The sequence below is a fragment of the Zingiber officinale genome, chromosome 11A (genome assembly GCF_018446385.1).
Source record: "Zingiber officinale cultivar Zhangliang chromosome 11A, Zo_v1.1, whole genome shotgun sequence".
Lineage (NCBI taxonomy): Eukaryota > Viridiplantae > Streptophyta > Magnoliopsida > Zingiberales > Zingiberaceae > Zingiber > Zingiber officinale.
The window spans coordinates 94,028,565-94,053,006 of record NC_056006.1 but is presented as its reverse complement, the minus strand read 5'-3'; the positions used below and the strand labels follow the sequence as shown (position 1 = coordinate 94,053,006).

The 24,442-nt window shown below is 44.0% G+C and overlaps 2 protein-coding genes across 3 annotated transcripts; one reads left to right on the top strand and one right to left on the bottom strand.

The window, feature by feature from the left end:
• Positions 1-350: 350 nt before the first annotated feature.
• On the bottom strand, positions 351-1,895 carry LOC122032457. Of its 2 annotated transcripts, none has more exons than XM_042591743.1 (2): positions 1,664-1,895; positions 351-1,341 (listed from the first exon to the last, which is right to left on the bottom strand). In XM_042591743.1, exon 2 carries the CDS (start codon positions 1,318-1,320, stop codon positions 511-513), a length of 810 nt encoding a protein of 269 aa, XP_042447677.1. In that variant the 5' UTR covers positions 1,321-1,341; positions 1,664-1,895; the 3' UTR covers positions 351-510. The 2 variants fall into 2 exon arrangements, with proteins under 2 accessions (XP_042447677.1, XP_042447678.1); XM_042591744.1 differs by having other exon boundaries at positions 1,739-1,895.
• Positions 1,896-20,698: 18,803 nt separating this feature from the next.
• On the top strand, positions 20,699-22,218 carry LOC122032724 (elongation of fatty acids protein 3-like). Its single transcript, XM_042592038.1, has one exon. It carries the CDS (start codon positions 21,134-21,136, stop codon positions 22,073-22,075), a length of 942 nt encoding a protein of 313 aa, XP_042447972.1. The 5' UTR covers positions 20,699-21,133; the 3' UTR covers positions 22,076-22,218.
• The last annotated feature ends 2,224 nt before the right edge of the window (positions 22,219-24,442 follow it).

The following is a 24,442-nucleotide window of genomic DNA, read 5'->3' as shown; positions in this document are numbered from 1 at the left end:
GTTACAGGATATTATATAAACAATACTAAAAGTATAAACAAGAAATTTCCACATTTAGCCCTTTCCTCTCACCCCTAAGTCAACGAGAACATTAAGGACTGCAAAATTATAATTCCACCACATTTATAATTGCAAAATTATAAATATAGATGCATATTAATTGACCGAGTCTAGTGATTTGCATCTTCATTCCTGTACAATACACAAGGATGTCCTTTGCTTCTTAGTTCAACTATCATATCAAATAGCAATAGACAATAGGCAGCAGTAAGCCTTCTAGTGAATAAAGCAAGCTTTCTCACTTAAGCAATGTGGGCAATATAGAACAAATCTAGAACACATCGTTGCTGCTTCAAGTGAGTCCCCCAGGAAATTGGGAGCATGGAGATAAGAAAAATGCAAAGGTAACCAATTAACAATTGAGCCAAACGAAATCTTAGTTTAACTTTCAATTATCTAATGCCTAAGCACACTAATATGATGTGGAAATATGCAAAAAAAATCTAGTATTTACAGAGGCATTTTTGATACTATATCAGAGAATACCAGAGCAACAAGCACAATCAAAAGTATTATCCAGATCTCAGATTGGCCACGGTTTGCTCGTCGAACATGACCAATCCCATGATGATGATGGCCATGGCCCTGGTGGACCCACTGGGGATGCCAGCCATGAAGCCCTTGACCATGTTGGAACCCTTGAGCCTGCGGTTGCAGGCTGTGAAGTTCATTGTTATACCCACGGTGCAAAACAGCAGTAACATCATTGGCAGCTGTATTTAGAAACATGAAATTGCCAACACTTGCGCCAGCCAAATAATGTGGAGGAGGAGGCGGAGGAGGCAACTGATTTGTCACTGCATATGCAGGTGTAAGGTTCGTGAGCCCCATGCCAGCCCACTGATTTGGGTTTATGAACCTTGGGTGATGGTGATGGTTATGATTGAGGTTGTGACGATGAATAGGGTTTGGGCCAGGTTGCCGGTTTTGTGTCGCGGTGGTCGTCCTCCGGCCAGGTGGTCGATCCGGTATGTCCATTCCGGAACTTGACCTGGACTGCTGCGGCTCTGCAGAGTTAGTTCCACCGCCATAGAGAGGGACAATCTCCTCCTCATCGATGGTGGCCTTGCACACAGGGCATTCAGAAGAGCAGGAATGGTCATGGAGCCATTCGTAGAGACAGGGCCAGCAAAAAAGGTGTCCGCAGAGGGTGACTACGGGCTCCTGCGCTGGATCAAAGCATATGTTGCATTCAAATCTCCCACCACCCGACGAACTTTGAGGATCTTCACTCGACGAATCCCCAGATCTACCATCCATAACTACCTCCGAAGTGAAATCCTGTCACCATTTGAGGAAACTCTTTATCGTTCTTATCAAAAATCGCATCAAGGTATACGGCGTTGCTAATTCTACTGAAAATCACTCGAAGAAAAATTTAAGAAAATCAAAGTTTCCTAAATCCAAAGACCAATACAATAAAAAAAAAAAGAAGCTATTTTGGAACCCTTTTTCAGCTAGGAGTTCGAACAAGGCAGTAAACAAACGACAGATCCACTAGCAGAGAAGCGACGGATAGAACACAAGGCACTAAACAAACGATCCAACAAGAAAAAACCCACGAATTATAATAACAATGCTCGTAATACAAGAAAAAACTCACAAGAGACCAAGACTGGCAAATAACAGGTTGTGATGGCTATTGAAGAACCCTAGAAGTGAAAAGGGGAAGAGATACCGAATCCGGAGAAGAGGGAAAGCGAGGAAGACTCGGAGAAGACTCTGTTAGGTTCTTTCATGGATCATTGCGATGGCTGAGTTGGTATACCTCGACCGCTAGAGTTGAATCCATCTACTACGACGACCCCAAGTCCACCACCATTGTCTTTCGTGAGTTGTTCAATTTTTTTATTGTCCCACATGCTACTCCACTACTAGACTTGTAGTGGTGAGGTCACGGTCACGGTCACGGTCACGGTCACGGTCACGGATTAGACTTCCACATACAAGTTAAGTCACGATTCAATGATAGTTGATTGTTATACTAAATAGGGAAATTACCTTTACCCTGTATTTTTTTATCAAAAACTATTTTAAAAAATTTAATTCTCCTTTATTAAAATCAAATGTAAAAAAAACTATATAAAAGATCATTTTATTTATTTTTTTATAATTTTAACAAAGGAAATATATATTAAATTTATTGATAATTTAAATCCATTTGGATTTTTATTTGAATTAATTCTAAATAATTGAAGATCCTAATTAATATTTTTAATATGTGCATACTTATTAATTTATTAATTAAAATTAACAAAATTACATGTAACCTTCACTAATATATAAAAATTAATATTTAATTATATGAATAAAATAGAATTAAGTAGTTTAAAATGTATATTTTCGCCCGTCTTCAAATAAATATATGATAATTATTTTCTTCATTTCCTCAAAAATTTAAAATTTTAGATCCTTTCTTATCTATGATTATATAAGATTCAATGAAAATAGATAAAGAAATAATTTTCTTTTCTTATGCAAAGATAAATTTTCTTTGCCTTCTTCGAGCTCTTTTACTTTCTCATGCATGCATGAGAGCCTCGTATCTCAATTCATCATCGACTTAACCGTCAAAGAGGGTAACACTAACAACGCCAACCCTCAGCTAACAAGCTTTGTTTTGCAGGACATCGAGAGCAGACACACCGATAAACCGATATAACTATAGATCCAAGTGAGTGATGAAGGACACCATCACTAAATGCTTTTATATTTTTTCTATCATTTTATATATATTGTTCTCCTTGTATACACCATTGATCTAACTAATCAATAATTAAGGAGCGGATCCAAAGACATATAATTTTTTTCCATATCAATTCAATATGTTTTATTTTCCTCTTATGATTATAAAAAAATAAAAACAATAAGGGTATAATTATCTTTTATAAAATTGTTCACATTTAACTTTAGTGCAAGGTTAAATGCTATTTTTTAAATATAGGAAGGAAAAATAATACTACTTGATAGAAAAATACAGGGTTAAAAGTATTTTTTCCATTCCATTATAAATTTATCATGAGTGTTTTTATCAATTAGATATCACTCTTAAATTCATGGTTGCTCCTCTCATACGGTTAAAGTCCAGGATATTCTCATCTTTGAGTTCTCCTAAATCATAATTCCTCCTGGCACCTTGTACATGTCTCTGTTTTAATTTTAGTGTTAAAGTAAAAGGTGAAGTCACCTTAATGATAATTTTATTATTCCTTTATAGTCAAGGTGTTGCAAATACGAAAATTATCCCTTCATAATCAAGGTGTTACAAATACGATCATCAAAGTGTAGTAAAAATATGATCTCAACCACTCCACTCAGGTCGGAAACACCCTGCATATGACAAGAGTGGAAGCATCACAAAGCCTTACAATTAATGTGGTTGATGGCATGGATGAGAGCACTGTGATGTCATGGACTTCAACAATAGCTTGCTTGGTCATGAATGGCTTTGAGGAGGAATGACTTAACATGTTTCGTGGGACAAAGAGAGAGAGATTAGTGTCAACGAATATCACTTTAGTTGAAATATTTTACACTAGGTAGGATTAAACTTTGTCACTTTCATCCTAGATAGAAAATTATTGCACATCTAGTTTGAAGGCATGCATTCTATACTCAAAAACTAAAAAAAGATTACACCCTAAAGAGTAACAAATTACTCAATATTTAGACATACACATGGCCAACACCATCATATGCATATGATAAGGAGAATGACAGCCAGACCTAGTTAACCCTATACATAAAACTTATGGCATTCGGAATATAAATATAAATAATTTTAATTTTGATATAAGACTAATGTATTCATAGTGTAAACACTTCGATTTTAATTAGTAAAATTTTAGTTTTAAATTTACCAAATTAATCTGATCCTGTCCGAATGCTGAATCAACGGACGCTGGGCACGGAGCGCTCTTCGACTGTTGTCGTGGATCTTCGACTGGTGGCACGAAGCTCCGGCGAACCTACACAGAAGTCGGGCCGGAAAGGGGTTCCCGGCGGCGACCCTCCGACGCTCAAGTCAGGCGAAGCTCAAGAAAGAAATAGTGGCTCCAAAACTCGTAGAATGCGTACCTCTGGCGAAGAATGAGGGCCTTTATATAGGGCAGCGAAGAAGTGAGTGTACACCTACCGAAGTGTACACGTGTCCATGGCCCATACTCCAGTAAGGACTTGTCAGTGAGCTTCCCTAACCCATACTGCTACAGTCTCAGCATGTCCTCGATGGAACAGCGGAATCCCCTGCCACAAGATTTGGAGCATGGCCCGCACGTGAAACATACATGCTATCAGAAAAAGACGTTCCTTGTCATTTTCCCCTTTGCTCCAGATCTGGCTTCCGGGCGGACAGCTCCCTCAACATCCAGCCGGACATATGCGGTGGTTTACTTGGGGAGATCCTCCATCACGTGCTTTATGGAGACTATTAGCAGTGTTACCTTATGACTTTGGCCGAGCGTGAAGTCCGCTCGGCCCAGCGACCTTTTCCACTGAGCGCCGAAACCCTGATCTCGACAGGGCGCCTTTAACCATCAGCCGAATATCGTCCGGTCGGCCAGCCGATCGGACCCATCCCTCGCCGGACGTTCGATTCCACCGGACGATCGACCGGTCGTCCGGTCGGACCCGGCCCTCTCCGGATGGACAACTGCCACTGTGACTTCCACGTGGCGTTGACTCCATAGGGCGGGGTCCCCTGTTCTTACTACCGGATCACTTGCCTCCCCTTCAAGTCTAGTCGAAGGAGGCGAATAGTCCGACTGACTGGACTAAGAATCTGGCTGAGTGGCTCCTCCGTGCTGGTATCCTCCGCTCGGCCAACCATAGAGGTAGCCTTAAGCGAATCAACAATGGCATTCACCGGATCTCCTCGTGTTCTGCGCCAATCTTCGACATTAAGGTTGAGCATGCTTTCATTAAATGCTCCTAATGATTGAATGCCACGTGGAGCGCTGACATCGGCGTACGGCGGTGGCGGCATGGTGTTTTGATGTGATCGAAGCGATTCGAAATGGACGGCTCGATGCATGCTTTGATTCCCGTGACCTAGATCCAACGGTGGAGGCCGCCCAGCCTTCACCCTATAAATTCTTCGTTTCCTTCTCTCTCTCACTTGCCTCCGCGATTTCGACCATTGCCCCCTGCGCTTTGGAGCTCCGACGATCCTGTTTCTGCTCTCCGACGCTCTCCGGCGCCTTTTCCTTGATCCCTTTCCCCGCAGCAAGGTTTTATATCTTTCCTTCCTCCTTTCCGGTGTTTCCTCCGCATTTCTTTCTCAGTTTCGATCCTTGAAACCTCCTTTCGTTTGCTATTGTTTTTCTCCTGCCTTTTTGCCTTTTGATTCCTTCCGATCGGCCCATGGCTAGCTCTTCTAATCCCGAAGATCAGTCGCTCGGCCCATGGTACACCACCATGCAGTCCCGATTCGAACAATGGGACTTCGATATTTTGACAGACAATTTCGAAATCCCAGAGGATTTCGAAATTCGCTTAGCTGGTCCTTCCGCTCGGCCTCACAGGCCGCCGCGCGGAGCTTTCTGTGTCTTCCGAAACCAGTTTACCGCCGGTCTTCGTTTTCCTGTACATCCTTTCATCATAGATGTCTGTAATTTCTTCGGTGTGCCGCTCGGCAGTTTAGTACCTAATACCTTCCGTCTCCTCTGCGGTGTTGTCGTTTTGTTTAAGATCCACAACATCCCCCTCCGACCGGAGGTCTTCTTTTATTTCTATTACCCCAAGCAAGCCGAGTCGGGCACCTTCATGTTCCAAGCTCGACCCGGCTTGGTCTTTTTCAACAAACTTCCTACTTCCAATAAACATTGGAAGGATTATTATTTCTACATCCGCATGCCCGATCGGGCCAACTTCCCGACCCAGTGGCAGGTCAGCCTACCCCCCACTCCCGAGCTGAAGAAGTTCAAGACCCGACCGGACTATCTCCACGCTGTAAATATGCTAGCCGGTCTGTGACTTGACATCAACAAACTTCTCCACGAGGGAGTGATGTACATCTTCGGGCTGAGTCCTATACGGACTCCTCTTCCGACAGGCTTCGGTAAGAATTTGGGTTGGGCATTTGCTTTGATTTCTAACTGATTTCTTCTCCTTTCTTTGCAGCGGACATCATCATGGATTCGGTCATGGCCGGTGTTTTGAAGAGAAAGGCGGCCGCTCTGGAAGCCGCGACTGCCAAAGAGATGGAAGCGCTGGGTATCCAGCCGGTCGGATCCCATGAAGGAGAGAGTGGAACTCAAGCTGAGTCGGCCGCTCAAGCTTCCCAACAAAATGTGGCTAGCGGCGCCACCCCCTCAAGAGAACGAACTGCCCCCGAGGAAGGTTCCGCTCGGGAGGAGGAGCAGCCTCTACAAAAGAGGCGCCGAGTGGAGACTCCCCTGCGGTCGGCAACCTCCGCGGCCCAACCATCCGAGCGGGTCACTCCAATCAGCACCCTTCCGCCCGCTCGTCACTCAGTCCAACGCTCGACCATTCATTCGCAGTTTTCTGCACCGGCTACTGATCCCCTTCCGACCGCCGGTCGGACGACCCCCGGTCACGGTCGCACGATTCAGGTCACTCTTCATCTCCCGACTAAAGAGCTGCTTCCAGAGGCCGACCGTCCATCTGCGCCCGAGCACACCATCACCTTGAAAGGGCCCCTAGCTGAGATGTGGGCCGATGCTCGGGCACGCACAGCGCTGATCCCCCTCGGAAACTTGACCAATAGCCACATGCGGGAGGCCACGGGGGTAAGTTTTGTTAGGACCGAAAAGTAGCTAGAGGGGGGGGGGGGGTGAATAGCTTCGCGTGTGCTCGTCGTGCTTCGTTGCTTGTTTCTTCAAAGTGATGCGCAGCGGAATACAAAGAAACAAACTACAACAATGCCAACAATAGGATTTTACTTGGTATCCACCTCACAAGAGGTGACTAGTCCAAGGATCCACGCACACACACACACCTCCACTAATAAACACTCCTTTTCGGTAACTACCGAAGGCAGAGAAGCCCTACAAGACTCTCAATACAAGTAGAAGAAAGGGTAGTAAAGAATAAGCAAAAGCTTACAAGAGATGCAGTAAAAACCCTAGCTTCTTCTTCTTCTTGTTGCAACTCGCCTCTTGACTTGGATGAACCTCCAAGAACATTCAAGAACTAGCGGTGAGGAGCTTAGAGAGTGCTGGGGAGGAGCTGTGATGAATCTGGAATGAATCGATGAAGTTCTACCGAAGGAAATGAACGCCTGCGGCTTAAATCGACGCTAACGGTCGAATCCCGATCGATTGGAATGCTCCCAATCGATCGGGGAGGCTTTGGATCGATCCACGGATCGATCCAGAGCGCCTCTGTGCTCTGGAAAAACTCCTGGATCGATCCACGGATCGATCCAGTGCTTATCGCGTGAAGCAACAGCGTCCCAATCGATCCACTGATCGATTGGGACCTCTGGATCGATCCACCGATCGATCCAGAGCGATTCTGTTCGCGAGGACTCACCGGATCGATCGGCCGATCATTCCAGATCTTCTGGATCGATCCATTGATCGATCCAGATCTGCTGGATCAATCCACAGATCAATCCAAATCTGCTGGATCGATCCACGGATCAATCCAAATCTGCTGGATCAATCGGCTGATCAATCCAGATCTTGGTTTTTGCCCAAAACCAAGTCCAAAGCCCCCTAAACCAACATCTAGTCAACCATGACTTGTTGGTACATAAGACCTAGCATCCGGTCACCCTTGACCAGTTAGGACTCTCTCACCAAGTGTCTGGTCAATCCCTTTGATCCACTTGGACTTTTCTCTTCTTGCCAAGTATCTGGTCAATCCCTAAAACCTACTTGGACTTTTCTTCCTCGTGCCAAGTATCCGGTCAATCCCTTTGACCTACTTGGATTCTCACCAGATGTCTGGTCAACCTTGACCCCTCTGGATTTCTCCTGCCTGGCTTCACTCACCAGGACTTTCCCAATTGTCTAGCTTCACTCACTAGGTCTTTCACCTGGCTTCACTCACCAGGATTTTCCTCCTGCCTAGCTTCACTCACTAGGACTTCCCAATTGCCTAGCTTCACTCACTAGGTCTTTCACCTGGCTTCACTCACCAGGATTTTCCCTTCTGCCTAGCTTCACTCACTAGGACTTTCACCTGGCTTCACTCACCAGGATTTTCCCTTCTGCCTAGCTTCACTCACTAGGACTTCCTAGTCAAGTATCCGGTCAACCTTGACCTACTTGCCTCTTTTTCATCCAACCTGATCAGACCCTAATCAGAGGGGAATTGCACCAGACAATCTCCCCAAATGCACAACTGCATTGTCAAACATCGAAACTCAAACCAAGACTCAAGCTTGGTCAACCAGGTCAGCCTTGACCTGAGGGATATTGCACCAATAATCTCCCCCTTTTTGATGTTTGACAATACCAACACTATCACTTACAATACCACATGTAAGTTAAGTTAATCCCATAGCCTAAACCTGCTTCATGCCACTGGGCAATGAATACATAAGTTAAGCCCTTCATTCTCCCCCCTAAGAGGGCAAACTCCCTCTAGGTAATGAAATCCTAACTTACTCCCTTTCATTCTCCCCCTATTGGCACACATGAAACCATGCCCTATTTTTGGGCACACATCAACTAATTCACTTGTTGAAAACTCTCCCCCTGAAGAGTTGCTCATCATTGTTCACAACTTCACTCGTTGTGATCAACACGATAATGAAGGTCTCATACCCTTCATTATCCTTAACCCTACATTCTCCCCCAATGTAGGCAAATGCCCATCCTTGAGCATTATCCACTTGAAGCCACTTGAATGATGAGGATATCCACTCCCCATTAAAATTCAAACGCTCAACCTTGAGCATGTTCTTAACGGAAGGTTAACCACCTTCCAAGGTTCATGAAAAATAATTTTCATGTCTGTAAAGAGTCCCTCCCCCTAAAGACATGATGGTAACTTCTGTCATTGCACCAACAATGACTTGGAATCCCTAAAACTTTAGGAAACCCAATTTTAGAAGTTTTGAGCTTCAAATATTCAAAATTTGAAACAAACCTCAACCTAAACTTCAACTTAGCCTTCCTTAACCAATCCATCCTTGTTTTCCACACGAAAACACTCTTTTTATGTATACAAATGTATTTTCAGGGGTTTGGAATGGTTACCTAGACTAAAATAGGTTCAAAGATGCTGAAATCAGACCTTCCCAGCCAAAATCAGCATCTTCGATCGATTGGAGTTGGGTTCCAATCGATTGAATCCTGCTGAATCGATCCACTGATCGATTCAGTCTTCTTGGATCGATCGGCTGATCGATCCAGCGAGCTTCTGCTCGCTAGAATTGCCTTCTGAATCGATCCACTGATCGATTCAGACACTCCAATCGATCCATGGATCGATCCGAGCTCTGATAGTTGCTGAATTTCAAATTCAGCCAACTTCAGAAACCCCTAGAAAATTCTACAAAAATCTAAAAATCATGAAATTTCGTGTAGACATTATTTAGGGCATACTTTATCATGGAAAAATAGTTTTCTATGAAAATACATCATATTTTCAAAGATTGACACAAACTTGAGAACTTGCAAAACTTTAGTGTTTTCTTTAAGTTTGTGTATAACTATTCAATGGTGATTACTATCAAAAGATAGCCTCACCAAGGTTTTCCAAAATTATTTTTTAAAAACATTTTCAAAACCAATATCCCACCATGTTCCTTGAGCTTAATGCACATGACTTGTACATTAGCTTTCCCAATGATGGGAAAGCACATAACTATGTGTTTTGATGAACTTAAAACTCAAAGAAATGCACTAAATCAACATGTTGAGTTTTGTTCATCATCCTAACATCTCACTTGTATCTATTGTGGACAAAACACATACAAGTCATCTTATAGGTCTTTGTGAGATGTAAACTTTAGTTTTGCCCTATTCTAGGGATCATGCTTATCTATCTAGGTATTTTAGAGATATTAGACATCCACCTAGGATGTCACTTGTTAATAAGTGTTGTTAAATGTCATTTGTCCTTAATTACAAGGAATTAAACTTAATGCATGATTATGTTATGGCATACATCAAAAGGAAATAATTTTCAAAAGAAAACATCCTATAACTACATGATGTATGAATGTCATGACATAGTATTTTTGAATTTTTCATAATAAAACATGAATGCAAAAATAAACATGATGCCATGGCATATGATGGGCAAACAATCATGGCAAGGTTTAGCATAAATAAAATATACCTAAATTTCCTTTTTAAGTATCCTTAACCACTTAGCTAACTCAAAATATACCACTTGTTTTAACTTAAAACGTTAAACCTAGATTGCCCTAAATGCTTCAAAGAAATGCCAAAACCTAAATTGACATTTCTATTTCTCTTGATTTGTTTATGCCACTTAAAAATTAAGCATATCCTCAAATGTTTGCATATTCGATTTTTCCTCAAGAGTAATCACATAAATTAAGGTCCAGATTGCCTTAAATTTCTAAGAGAATACCAAAATCTCAACTTGGTATTTCTCTAGGTTTTCCCAATTTATGCCATTTAAAGATAAAATCAATTTTTCACCATTAGACACATTTTACTCTTTCAAGGAGTAAATAATAATTCCATTTCATTTTCAAAGGTTAACAACAACCTTGAAAATGCTCCTTGAGTGTCAATTTCCTCTAAGTTGGGTTAACTACCCTTCTAATCGGAGTTGACACTCTCTAACCCATCTATGGGGTAGAGAGGATGCTCCTAGGAACCCAACACCTATTGGTGCTCCTTGGATGCTTTAGGTACTCACTAGGGATAACTTCCCTATATACCTTCATAGTGACCTTGTTGGGCTTCTTAGAAACCTTGGTCACATTTTCTAGGTCAACTCTAGGGATAGCCTCCCTTGTGACCTTGTTAATGACTTTCTTAGACTTCTTAGAAGTCTTAGTCACTTTGGTTGCAAAGATACTTCTAGGGATATCTTCCCTTGTATCCTTGACTTGACCTCTAGACTTAGGATTTGTTCCATAACTATATGGAACCCTATGATAACTAGGCACATCATTTTTTGCTTTGGTTTTGTATCCCAAACCTCTATGGTCATTTGATGGCTTTTGTACCCCTAAACCTAGATTTTTACCCTTAGACCCTTGTGTCATATTTGTGATTTTTCTAAGGGTCTTCTCTAATTTATCAAGTCTTGACCTCAAGACTTGATTTTCCTTCCATAATCCCTCAACCATAGATTTTTCACTAAAATCATGATTTTTCTTCTTGTTAGGTACATACCTAGAATCCTTAGGATTCTTACCTAAGTTTCTATCTACCTTTCTAACCCTAGATTGAGAGGTTTTGGCATGATAAACTACATGATTTTCCTTAACTCTATCATGCTTCCTATTTTCATGGTAAATAGTATTAAAATGATATAAATTAGACCTAGCATGCTTTTTACCATTTTGCAAGGAAATAGGCTCAATAAAAGATACCTTCTTTTTTACCTTGGAGGCTCCCCCTTGAGTTGAGCTCCCTCCATGAGCCTTGACCACCTTCTTCCCATTAGGGCATTGACTTCGGTAATGCCCCTTTTGATTGCAAGAGAAGCACACAATGTGCTCCTTGCTCTTCTTTGTTCCGGGGATGGTCTCCTTGGGCTTCTTCTTGCCCTTTAATGCCACTTGGCCCTTCTTCTTGGCCAATTTGGGGCACTTGCTTTTGTAGTGCCAATGTTCCCTACATTCAAAACATATAATATGATTCTTATTATTAATTGAACTATTTATACCTTCTTGTGTAGGGGTGGCACTTGCTCCTCCATTTGATATGAATGTAGAGGCTTCCTCTTGGTCCGAAATCGATTTCCCTCCAATTGATTTATCTTGACTTGTGGAGGTGGAAGCTTCTTCATCCTCTTCTTCTCTTGACCCGGATGTGGAGGATTCTCCTTCTTCTTGATCCGGTGTCACCAAGAGTTGCTCCCCCTCAATCCTAGAGGTGGAGGCTTCACCTTCTTCTTCATCCTCTTGTACATGAAACAAGGAATATGCTCCTTCCTTGCTCTTTTGATTACACTCCCTTGAGAATGAAGCTTCTTGGATTTCCTCTTCTTCGGAAGTTGAGCATCTCTCAACTTCGGAGTCCTCCTCTTGGTCTTGCTCCAAAGAGTCACCCTCTCTGGATTCTTCTTGCTCTTGTACAGTGGAGGGGATCTCTTCATGAAGCTTGGCCAATTTACTCCATAATTCCTTTGCATCTTCAAATTCTCCAATTTTGCAAAGGATGGTGCTTGGCAATAAATTGACCAAAAGCTTGGTCACTTTATCATTGGCCTCACACCTTTGGACTTGCTCTTGGCTCCACTTGCTCCTCTTGAGAACTTTGCCCTTTGAGTTTGTTGGAGTCTTGAAGCATTCCATAAGAGCAAACCATTGCTCTATCTCCATCATAAGAAAATTTTTTATTCTTGATTTCCAAGAATCGAAGCTCGTGGAAGTGTATGGTAGAGCCACCCTCGTGTCGAATCCGAGCCCATCTCGGAATTCCATTGTAGAAGTTGAGCTTTTGAATTTCTTTGACTTTGACAATTTTGCTTCAACTTCTTCACCCTCTAGCTCTTCTTGTTATGCTTGACCCTTCCGGCGATGATTCCGGTGAAGAGCGGCCTCGCTCTGATACCACTTGTTAGGACCGAAAAGTAGCTAGAGGGGGTGGGTGAATAGCTCTTCGTTGCTTGTTTCTTCAAAGTGATGCGCAGCGGAATACAAAGAAACAAACTACAATAATGCTAACAATAGGATTTTACTTGGTATCCACCTCACAAGAGGTGACTAGTCCAAGGATCCACGCACACACACACACACCTCCACTAATAAATCACTCCTTTTCGGTAACTACCGAAGGCGGAGAAGCCCTACAAGACTCTCAATACAAGTAGAAGAAAGGGTAGTAAAGAATAAGCAAAAGCTTACAAGAGATGCAGTAAAAACCCTATCTTCTTCTTCTTCTTGTTGCAACTCGCCTCTTGACTTGGATGAACCTCCAAGAACCTTCAAGAACTAGCGGTGAGGAGCTTAGAGAGTGCTGGGGAGGAGCTGTGATGAATCTGGAATGAATCGGTGAAGTTCTACCGAAGGAAATGAACGCCTGCGGCTTAAATCGACGCTAACGGTCGAATCCCGATCGATTGGAATGCTCCCAATCGATCGGGGAGGCTTTGGATCGATCCACGGATCGATCCAGAGCGTCTCTGTGCTCTGGAAAAACTCCTGGATCGATCCAGTGCTTATCGCGTGAAGCAGCAACGTCCCAATCGATCCAGAGCAATTCCCTTCGCGGGGACTCACCGGATCGATCGGCCGATCAATCCAGATCTTCTGGATCGATCCACGGATCGATCCAGATCTGCTAGATCGATCCACGGATCAATCCAAATCTGCTGGATCGATCCACGGATCAATCCAAATCTGCTGGATCAATCGGCTGATCAATCCAGATCTTGGTTTTTGCCCAAAACCAAGTCCAAAGCCCCCTAAACCAACATCTAGTCAACCATGACTTGTTGGTACATAAGACCTAGCATCCGGTCACCCTTGACCAGCTAGGACTCTCTCACCAAGTGTCTGGTCAATCCCTTTGACCCACTTGGACTTTTCTCTTCTTGCCAAGTATCCGGTCAATCCCTAAGACCTACTTGGACTTTTCTTCCTCGTGCCAAGTATCCGGTCAATCCCTTTGACCTACTTGGATTCTCACCAGATGTCTGGTCAACCTTGACCCCTCTGGATTTCTCCTGCCTGGCTTCACTCACCAGGACTTTCCCAATTGCCTAGCTTCACTCACTAGGTCTTTCACCTGGCTTCACTCACCAGGATTTTCCTCCTGCCTAGCTTCACTCACTAGGACTTCCCAATTGTCTAGCTTCACTCACTAGGTCTTTCACCTGGCTTCACTCACCAGGATTTTCCTTTCTGCCTAGCTTCACTCACTAGGACTTTCACCTGGCTTCACTCACCAGGATTTTCCTTTGTGCCTAGCTTCACTCACTAGGACTTCCTAGTCAAGTATCCGGTCAACCTTGACCTACTTGCCTCTTTTTCATCCAACCTGATCAGACCCTGATCAGAGGGGAATTGCACCAGACAATCTCCCCAAATGCACAAATGCATTGTCAAACATCGAAACTCAAACCAAGACTCAAGCTTGGTCAACCAGGTCAGCCTTAACCTGAGGGATATTGCACCAACAAGTTTGCTCTACGAAGTTTTGTATGCATTCTTTCCGATCGGCCGCTAACAACTATAATTTTGTTTTGCCAGAGATAGGTGGAGGAAATTGCGGTTTCCAACCGCTTGGCCTTGGTGGATGAAGAGCTACGACAACTGAAGGCCGCAGTTGGGCCGTCCGGCCTCCAGGGCCCTTCCTATTCCGAGCTGCAAAATGAGCTGAAGAAAGCTCAAACCCTGTTGGCGGCCAAGCAGAAGAAGACAGCCGACCAGATCCATGCCCTGGCCGAGTCCGAGCGACAAGTCAAGTCGCTTGACACAAAAATAACCCTGGCCACCACTCGGAAGAATACAGCTATCTCCGATCTGGAGAAGAAAAACGTTGAGGCTCGGGGCCTGGAGCTGAAGATAAAGGAATTGACAGAGCAGCTCGACAGGGAGAAGGCGTGCCGCTCAGCCGACGCGGCTAAGATTCAGAATCTGAATGAGGCCTTTACTGGCTCCCAGGCGGCGTTCAAAGAATATCAAGATGCCGAGCCGAGTCGAGTCGCGGCCTTAAGACAGAGCTACATCCGCTAGCCCGAATTCTCAGAGAAAATATGCGAGCGGATGTACACAGCCTTCGACTTGGCTATGACCGCCACCACCACTTATCTGAAGTCTAAGGGTCTTCTTCCGGAGTCTGCTGCTATTCCGGCCGACGATCAGGTGGCGCTTCTGAATGACATTACCAAGGACCTTTATGACTATATTGAGTAGCTTTCTGTAATTTGGCCACTCGCCAGGATATCATCCTTTTTTGTAATTTGGACGCTCGGCCTAAAGCTTTAACTTTAACGCAATGTTTTCCTTATATTTGCTGTCTTTTTACATAACCAAAATATGTGTTCATCCGCTCTCCCATTATGACCCCTCTGGTATTCGAAAGGGATTTTTACCAAATGCCTGGCATTGCCCTGCCGTTCGGCTAAACATGTAATACTTTGCCTACTTAATTTTCTGCTCTGATAGAGGAGATCCTTCGCTATGTATCGAGCAAGTAATTTTTGGCTCTGGGCCGAGCGGAACGTAGAGACGATTTAATGATATTGAGGGTGAATTTCTGGGGCAATTGTATTCTCTTTATAGGCATTCCCCGCTCGGAGGGTTTATAGACGCCGGCTCGTCTCTCGATATTTAATGTCGGAGCTCGACGGTATTCCGCTCGGACGTTTATAGACGTCGGCTCGTCTCTCGATATTTAACGTCGGAGCTCGACGGTCTTCCGCTCGGATGTTTATAGACGCCGGCTCGTCTCTTGATATTTAACGTCGGAGCTCGACGGTCTTCCGCTCGGATGTTTATAGACGCCGGCTTGTCTTTCGATATTTAACGTCGGAGCTCGACAGTCTTCCGCTCGGACGTTTATAGACGTCGGCTCGTCTCTCGATATTTAACGTCGGAGCTCGACGGTCTTCCGCTCGGATGTTTATAGACGTCGGCTCGTCTCTCGATATTTAACGTCGGAGCTCGACGGTCTTATGCTCGTACGTTTATAGACGCCGGCTCGTCTCTCGATATTTAATGTCGGAGCTTGACGGTCTTCCGCTCGGACGTTTATAGACGCCGGCTCGTCTCTCGATATTTAACGTCGGAGCTCGACGGTCTTCCGCTCGGACGTTTATAGACGCCGGCTCGTCTCTCGATATTTAACGCCGGAGCTCGACGGTCTTCCGCTCGGACGTTTATAGACGCCGGCTCGTCTCTCGATATTTAACGTCGGAGCTCGACGGTCTTCCGCTCGGACGTTTATAAACGCCGGCTCGTCTCTCGATATTTAACGTCAGAGCTCGACGGCCTTCATGGCTAATCTTTAACACATCCGCTCGGCAGCCCATTGACCATCCTTTGAATTAATTTTGCTGCCTACATTACAAGGACATAGGTGACAGAAATGTGTATAAATTTACGTTTAGCGCACCTTTCCCCAGCTCGGATATCGTACTCCCGGCCGAACGGCTCGGGGTCTTCTTCGTCTAGCGCTTGGCTTGGATAACATACTCCCGGTCGAACGGCTTGGGGTCTTCTTTGTCGAGCGTTGGGCTCAGATACTGTACCTCCGGCCGAACGGCTCAGGGCCTTCATTGTCGAGCGCTTGGCTCGGATATTATACCTCCGACCGAACGGCTCGGGGCCTTCGTCCTCGAGTGCTTGGCTCGGATACTATACCTCCGGCCGAACGGCTCGGGGCCTTCGTCCTCGAGTGCTTGGCTCGGATACTATACCTCCGGTTGAACGGCTCGGGGCCTTCGTTCTCGAGCGCTTGGCTTGGATAACATACTCCCGGCCGAACAGCTTGGGGTCTTCTTTGTCGAGCGCTGGGCTCAGATACTGTACCTCCGGCCGAACGGCTCGGGGCCTTCATTGTCGAGCGCTTGGCTCGGATATTATACCTCCGGCCGAACGGCTCGGGGCCTTCGTCCTCGAGCGCTTGGCTCGGATACTATACCTCCGGCCGAACGGCTCGGGGCCTTCGTCCTCGAGCGCTTGGCTCGGATACTATACCTCCGGCCGAACGGCTCGGGGCCTTCGTTATCGAGCGCTTGGCTCGGATACTATACCTCCGGCCGAACGGCTCGGGGCCTTCGTTATCGAGCTCTTGACTCGAATACTATACCTCCGGCCGAACGGCTCGGGGCCTTCTTCCTCGAGTCGGTGGCTCGGATCTTATACACCATGAAGATAGGCCGCTCGACCGAAAATGCCAATTACGCACATTATAACATTTTGCCTTCCGCATTTCAAATATACAACCAAACGGAAAATATACAGCACATATTCTATTGGTGCACCTTTCACCCTGCCCTGGACAGGCTGGAGATAATTTGCGCTCCATGGTGGATCCAAGTGCCAATCCATCTTCATCCGCTCGGCGGCTCGTCCACCCAACTTCCTCGTATGCGGTCGATTCATCGCCTGACATCAAACTCCCGCTCTTGAGGTTCCAGAAGGAGGGGCTTGCTATAAGTTGAATTCGGGAGATGAAGTATCTGCTTTTGAGGGAAATGGGACTGTGGCAGTCGGTGCTTCCGCTCGGGAGAAGCGTCCGCTCGGAGGGCCTTGCCTTTTCTGTTGTCCCGTATTGGTATTTCATCTGACGAAGATCCCCGATTGCGATTCACTGCTACAACATCAGGAGGCGTCCGGAATAGGGCCCGACGGAATAGAACGGTAGCCGGTGGTGTTTCCGCTTGACCACCAGACGCTGACGTTGCTTGCTTCTCCGGCCGCTCGGCTGTTGCTTTCTGTTTTTGCTCCACAAGCTTGGCGGCCTTTATCTCGATCAGAGCGTCGAGTTCCTCCGTCGAAAGCGTCACCGTGTGTTGTCGTCCAGCCTCGTCCATTGTTTCCGTTCGGATGCAGGAGCGTTCCCACAGACGGCGCCAAATTGATCCTGTCCGAATGCTGAATCAACGGACGCTGGGAACGGGGTGCTCTTCGACTATTGTCGTGGATCTTCGACTGGTGGCACGAATCTCCGGCGAACCTGCACAGAAGTCGGGCCGGGAAGGGGTTCCCGGCGGTGACCCTCCGACGCTCAAGTCAGGCGAAGCTCAAGAAAGAAATAGTGGCTCCAAAACTCGTAGAATGCGTACCTCTGGCGAAGAATGAGGGCCTTTATATAGGGCAGCGAAGAAGTGAGTGTACACCTACCGAGGTGTACACGTGTCCATGGCCCATACTCCAGTAAGGACTTGTCAGTGAGCTTCCCTAACCCATACTGCTACAGTCTCAGCATGTCCTCGATGGGACAGCGGAATCCCCTGCCACAAGATTTGGAGCATGGCCCGCACGTGAAACATACATGCTGTCAGAAAAAGACGTTCCTTGTCCTTTTCCCCTTTGCTCCAGATCTGGCTTCCGGGCGGACAGCTCCCTCAACATCCGGCCGGACATATGCGGTGGTTTACTTGGGGAGATCCTCCATCACGTGCTTTATGGAGACTATTAGCAGTGTTACCTTATGACTTTGGCCGAGCGTGAAGTCCGCTCGGCCCAGCGACCTTTTCCACTGAGCGCCGGAACCCTGATCTCGACAGGGCGCCTTTAACCATCAGCCGAATATCGTCCGGTCGGCCAACCGATCGGACCCATCCCTCGTCGGACGTTCGATTCCACCGGACGGCCGGCCGGTCGTCCGGTCGGACCCGGCCCTCTCCGGATGGACAACTGCCACTGTGACTTTCACGTGGCGTTGACTCCATAGGGCGGGGTCCCCTGTTCTTACTACCGGATCATAATCCAAGCCCACAATGCTAGTGTTCTTGGACACATGTAGAGGTGTTAATTTGGATGAGTGGGATGAATTTGGATTTAGTTGAAAATTTGTTATTAAAAAAATTTCAATTCAAATCTGAATGAATCCCAACTCAATCTGAAAATCTTAAATCTGAATCGAGATAACATGAATAACTCATCTAACTCGATTTTTTTTTTTAAAAAAAAAATTATTTTCATATAATTTTTTATTTTTATTTCAATATTTAACATTGTTATATTACATTGTGTTATTTATATTTATAAAATATCTTAATTTCTAAAAGAAAATTTAATTTAACCTTAAAAAAATTCTTAATTCCTAAATTTAAGTTAACTTATATCAACCCAACCTAAATTTGATCCGAAATTGAACCAACTCAAAACCTCCCAATATAAATCCAATCTAAAATCTCCCAACTCGAAATCGGTTTTTTTGGGATCAATTCAAATTGAATTGACGAATCAGATTTATTTTTAACAACCTACACACAGGCCAGCCGATTAAAATATCGTGGTCAGCATAAGTAAAGTCATCCATTTTTCTTTTTTTTTTCTTTTTAAATTTTTCTTGGATATCGCATAATTTATTATCCTTTTAAACCCTTTTGTTAAAATTTTCAATTTCCATCCCTTTTGTTAATAAATTTTCAATCTATTATTATTTTTATGCCAAAAGGGTAAAAAAAAGATAATTAAAAAATAAGTGTATCTTTTATATGAATACTTCTTAAAGTTATTTATCTGATATTATAATTACTGATTTTACTATGTTAATATTATTGTAATTATTTCCCATTGAAATGTAATTAAGGCTTTGACGATGTTCATTACCTGAAGAATGCCCCCCATTTATAGTTAACTGTCAAATAATTCGGAATAGATTTTTTTTTTAAAGAATGTACCAGGTGTTACAAACATCGGGAATTAATTATCAGTATTTGACTATTTTTAAAATCATCGATCCGATCTCATAGAAATTTTCTATTGAACATTAAACTAAATTAAAAAATATATGCAACGACCAGTCTAGAAGTTCAACATATTTTAATTACATCCTTTATTTAAAGAATTTTTTTTTACAAATATATTGTAACTGAGATTTAAATTGTAAATATCTATATGATAACTTAAATATCCTACCAAATACACTATAACTATCATCCACGCAGTATATAAAATGCCCCAAGAAATATATTTTAATTTATGACCAAAATGAGGATGGAAGATTTGATGGGCAAAATCAAATGCAAGAGGGATGAAAATAGAATACTCATACAAGACCCAAAACAGGTGGGGGCAATGGCTCAATCTTTACGGATCCTCTGGTCTACAATGATTTGATTAATTTATAGTCCAATTTTTGTATTGGTGGGAGACAATACCCCTCACTTTTTACAGGTAGAGGTCATTGTCTCCTACCTGATCCTCTTATCCTGATCCAATAGTGGATCAAAATAAGGGGGACTAAAAGATCTCCTAGATCAAAAGAAATCTTACAAATATATTGATAGAGTAATTTAAATCTCACTTATTTAACAGGTGAGGTCTAGATTACTTCCCTAATAAATATATAAGGGTTGAGAATTGATCAGAGGATCCTGCTCTGAAAGGATCCGGTCCCCCAAAATCATGTTTTTGACGCATTTTTTTCGTGGTGTATTAAAGCAAAAAGTTAACACTCGATGAGATGATTATTTTGCATATCCGACACTCTGATGCTGATCGCGCAACAGACGCCTTTGTTGACCAAAAATACTAAATTAATATATATTTTCTTTTCCTTATTTTTTTTGCCCCTATAAATTCGGAAAATGTTTCAATAAGAATCATAAATTCCGATTTTTCATGAAAAAAGCTGAGTTTGTTTAAGAAATGCATTTTTTTAAATAGATAGAAATTAATTAAATTCAAATTTACTAAATAAATGGGGGTAGAACTGTTAAATACAAGACAGTACAGAAGATAAGGCTCAAATTTAGGAGAAACAAATAAGATTTTACTTTTTTACAAAATAAAAAACCTAAACATTTAAAAAAGTTATTATTATTATTATTATTATTATTAGGGTAAATGATTTAGATTTTTTTGAAAATATATTAATATGAGGTCCCTTGGATATTTTTGCGTCGTTTCAAACCTGCCCTAAAGTTCCCTGCACAGCTGCACTGTTTACAACGACAAGCGCGTTGGCGAAGAAGGCAATACGTAGGCACGAAGCGCATCACAAAAAACGTCGCCTATTTTTACGCCCCCTCGAGAAAGACCCAGCTTTATGTCCCTTCCTGGCGCCCTTCCTTTCCTTTCCTCGGCATATTAATTCGTCTCGGCGGCGAACCATCCGTCGTCACCAACCAGATCATCAAGCCGCGCCGCCAGTTCATTCAATTCTCGATCGAGACGAGCAGCGAAGACGAGGCCGAGGATCTTTCCCATTTGTCCGATCTGAACATCCGCGGCCAGCAATTGGCATTCACGGCGATCATCGAGAAATACCAGAGAAAGGGAAGGGAAGGGAAGGGAAGGAGATCAATCCGATTGGGGCTAATCTGGATGGAGAATATCAGCGGCGGCGGGATCGTGTATTGGATGGCGGAGCACCAGGCCATCGTCGGCTTTCGGTGGAGCCACGCCCAGTCCTGGGGCTCCACCTGGTCCTTCCTCGTCTCCTCCCTCGCCGCCTACGCCCTCCTCGCTGTCGCCTTCCACCTCTTCGTCCGCCTCCTCCGCCTCAAGCCCCTTCCGCTCGGCCCCCTCCCCGCCCTCCACTCCCTCGCCATGGCCCTCGCCTCCGCCGCCATTTTCCTGGGTCTCGTCCTCTCCGTCGCCGCCGAGATCCGCGACACCCGTTGGTATTGGCGCGGCCGCTCCCGCACCACCCCGATGCAGTGGCTCCTCTGCTTCCCCATCGGCACCCGCCCCTCCGGCCGCGTCTTCTTCTGGTCCTACGCCTTCTACCTCTCCCGCTTCATCCACCTCCTCCGCACCTTCATCAACATCCTCCGCCGACGCCGCTGCGCCCTCGCCGCGGTGTTCCGCCACTCCGCCTTCGTCTGCATGTCCTTCCTCTGGCTCGAGTTCTCGCAGTCCTTCCAGGTGGTCGCCATCCTCTCCGCCACGCTCACCCAGACCATCGTCTTCGGCTACCGCTTCTGGGTCGGCGTCGGCCTCCCGGTCGCCGCCAGGAGCCGGGCCGTTCTCGTGCTCGCCTGCCAGGTCGCGCTCACCGGCTGCAACCTCGTCTGCCACCTCGGCTTCCTGTTCCTCCACTTCGCCAAGGGCGGATGCAACGGCATCGGCGCTTGGGTTTTCAACTCCGTTCTCAATGCCGCGCTGCTCTTCCTCTTCGTCGACTTCTACGTTAAGACGGAGGTGAGGAGGAACAAAGACGAACTCACGAAGGACGACGGCGGGAGCCACCGCCTCCACCACTCCGGTTCTGAACGCCATCACCACACTAAGCCTCTTCCCTTCGAAGCAAAAAAGGGAACCTAGTTTCTAAGCTCTCTCCTATGTACAGCATCGGGTAACAAACAAACACTGTCATATTTTTTTTCCCATTAAATGATCATTTTTTCTTGCAATAAATGCAATGAAACAATTGCGGTTTAGATTACGAATACATAGCAATTAATCAATTGTCGCGATTCTCATTCTGTTTTAGCAAAATCCTCCTTTGTTTCTTTACCATTTCAGCGAATTCTCTACACGCATCACTTGATCTTCTTTTTTTGTTTCCTGTTTTATATAAGTTCCATAAAGGATCTATTCTTTTTTTATTTTTATAAAAACGTAGGGAGAATGTTTCAATTCCTTTTTTCTCTTCTTTGTTTTGTTTGCTCCCCGATTACTTTTGAAATAGGTTGGCCTTTCAATTCTAAGTCACTACACCTACTACAATATATAAAAAATTAAGAAAAATAAGAGGCCCAAATGTCTAAGTCGATTAGAAGAAAAAAACGCGAATAATTGCCGACGATACTGACTGTATTAAGAAAGCGGCGACCGACTTTGTAATTTTTTTATCATCGCGATCAACTGGCCGACAGTCGAAGTTGAAGAGGTTGACAATTTAGCAGCATCGCTGGGAAAAGTCGAATTCAAAGGGCCGTCTCCTTGGTCATCTACACGAGCTGAGAGATGGGCACAACAAATAAAAGATACACGAACCATTGTTCCAGATGATTTTTTTTTAATAATTCATATATTCGATTTTCACCATCTCAGTAATTAGGACGGTAACCAATATGATTCCATAAAAATTTAAAATAAATTAGGAAGCATGCATTAAATCCCCAAGGATAGCTCAACATAATATATTTTGCGAATTCTCATTATTTAGAGAGTTTGCCTCACTATTTGCTATCGTACCATAGCCTAGGGGGAGTATCTGATGATGTTAATATATATAGATGTGATAAAGCTCATGCTAAATGTCACTCACCGCCAACCCCACGGTAAGGTGTAAGGTGTAAGGTGTAAGGTGTAAGGTGAAGGGAGATAAATGAAAGTTTGTTGATGATGTGATGTAAGTGGATTTAGTAGATTTTTTTTATTAATTTTAGTAAATTATTTTTTTATAATTTTTGATTTTTTAAAAAATATTTTAGATATTTTTAGTAATTTTTATCTTTTACAATTTTAAGATTTTTAATCTGTTTAGAATTTTTATAATTTGAGTCTGTTTCGATTTTTTACATTCTATTAGTATTTTTCTTTAAGATTTTTCTTTTTATTTTTTTTAGGATCTTAGAGTTTTTAATTTATATAAGGGTATGTTTAAGAGAAGATTTTTGGTTTAATAGTATTTTTAGTAGTGCAATTATTTTTCTATTTTTTAGTAATTTTTTTTTGAATAAACAAGTTTTAGAAGTTTATTTTCGATATTCGTACGCGAATCAACAGATTCAATAGCAGACGGGCCAACCCGTAGCGGGGCGGGTCGGCCCGTGGCGGGTCAACCATTTGGCGGGGCGGGGCGGGTCGACCCGTCAATATGGCGGGTTGAGAAATTTCCAACCCAACCCAATCCAAGGCGGGTTGCGGGTTTGGCGGGCCAACCCGCGGGCCCATTAATTTTTTTTTTAAAAAAATAAAAAATACTTCATATTTTCAACGGTTTACTTCGGAAAAGGTTCATCAATTAAATGTATCCACAAATATATTTTTTAAATATAAATGGACACAAATAAATATTTATGTTGGATGAAAAGTACTATTTTTATTTCAAAATTATAATAAAGAAAGATAATAAAATGACATAAACCTTAGTTTACATGTGTTTCTCAACCCGCGGGCCAACCCAACCCGTTGCGGGCCGACCCACATGGGTCGCGGGCCTAGGCGGGTCGGCCCACGGCGGGCTTGGGTTGATAAAGTTCTAACCCAACCCACTTAAATTATTTGACGGGGCGGGTTAACCCGACGGGCCCAACCCAAATTGACAGCTGCTCACAAGATAATCGTCATCTTACCTAGCATCAATTGGTATTAAAGCTCGATGGTGGTAAAAGGCGAATACGCTCGCTCCCAGCGCCCCCGCCAACTCGTCTCAGGGCCAACACGGAGGAGGTAAATCACGGGCGGCTACTAACATTTGGAATTGTGACTAGCACATAAGGGAGACATTTACCTTAGTTTTGCCGAGATTCGAACCCCAGACCTTATGATGGCAACATCTAATGTGCTAACCACTAGTCCGTCCCAAGGGGACAATTGGTATTACAGTTCAAGATCCCATGGATGGTCGTGGTAGTTGTGATTGTGGTTGATACAATGTGTTGTGAATGGACCCAGAGGTAATGAAGGATCGATAGTCAAGGTGACATGACAATCAAAGTCAATGTGGGGCGGTGGTCAAAG

What these genes read in the sequence shown, in the direction of transcription:
- LOC122032457 (XM_042591743.1), bottom strand. Translation starts at nt 1,320, where the DNA reads ATGGATGGTAGATCTGGGGATTCGTCGAGTGAAGATCCTCAAAGTTCG.
- LOC122032724 (XM_042592038.1), top strand. Translation starts at nt 21,134, where the DNA reads ATGGAGAATATCAGCGGCGGCGGGATCGTGTATTGGATGGCGGAGCAC.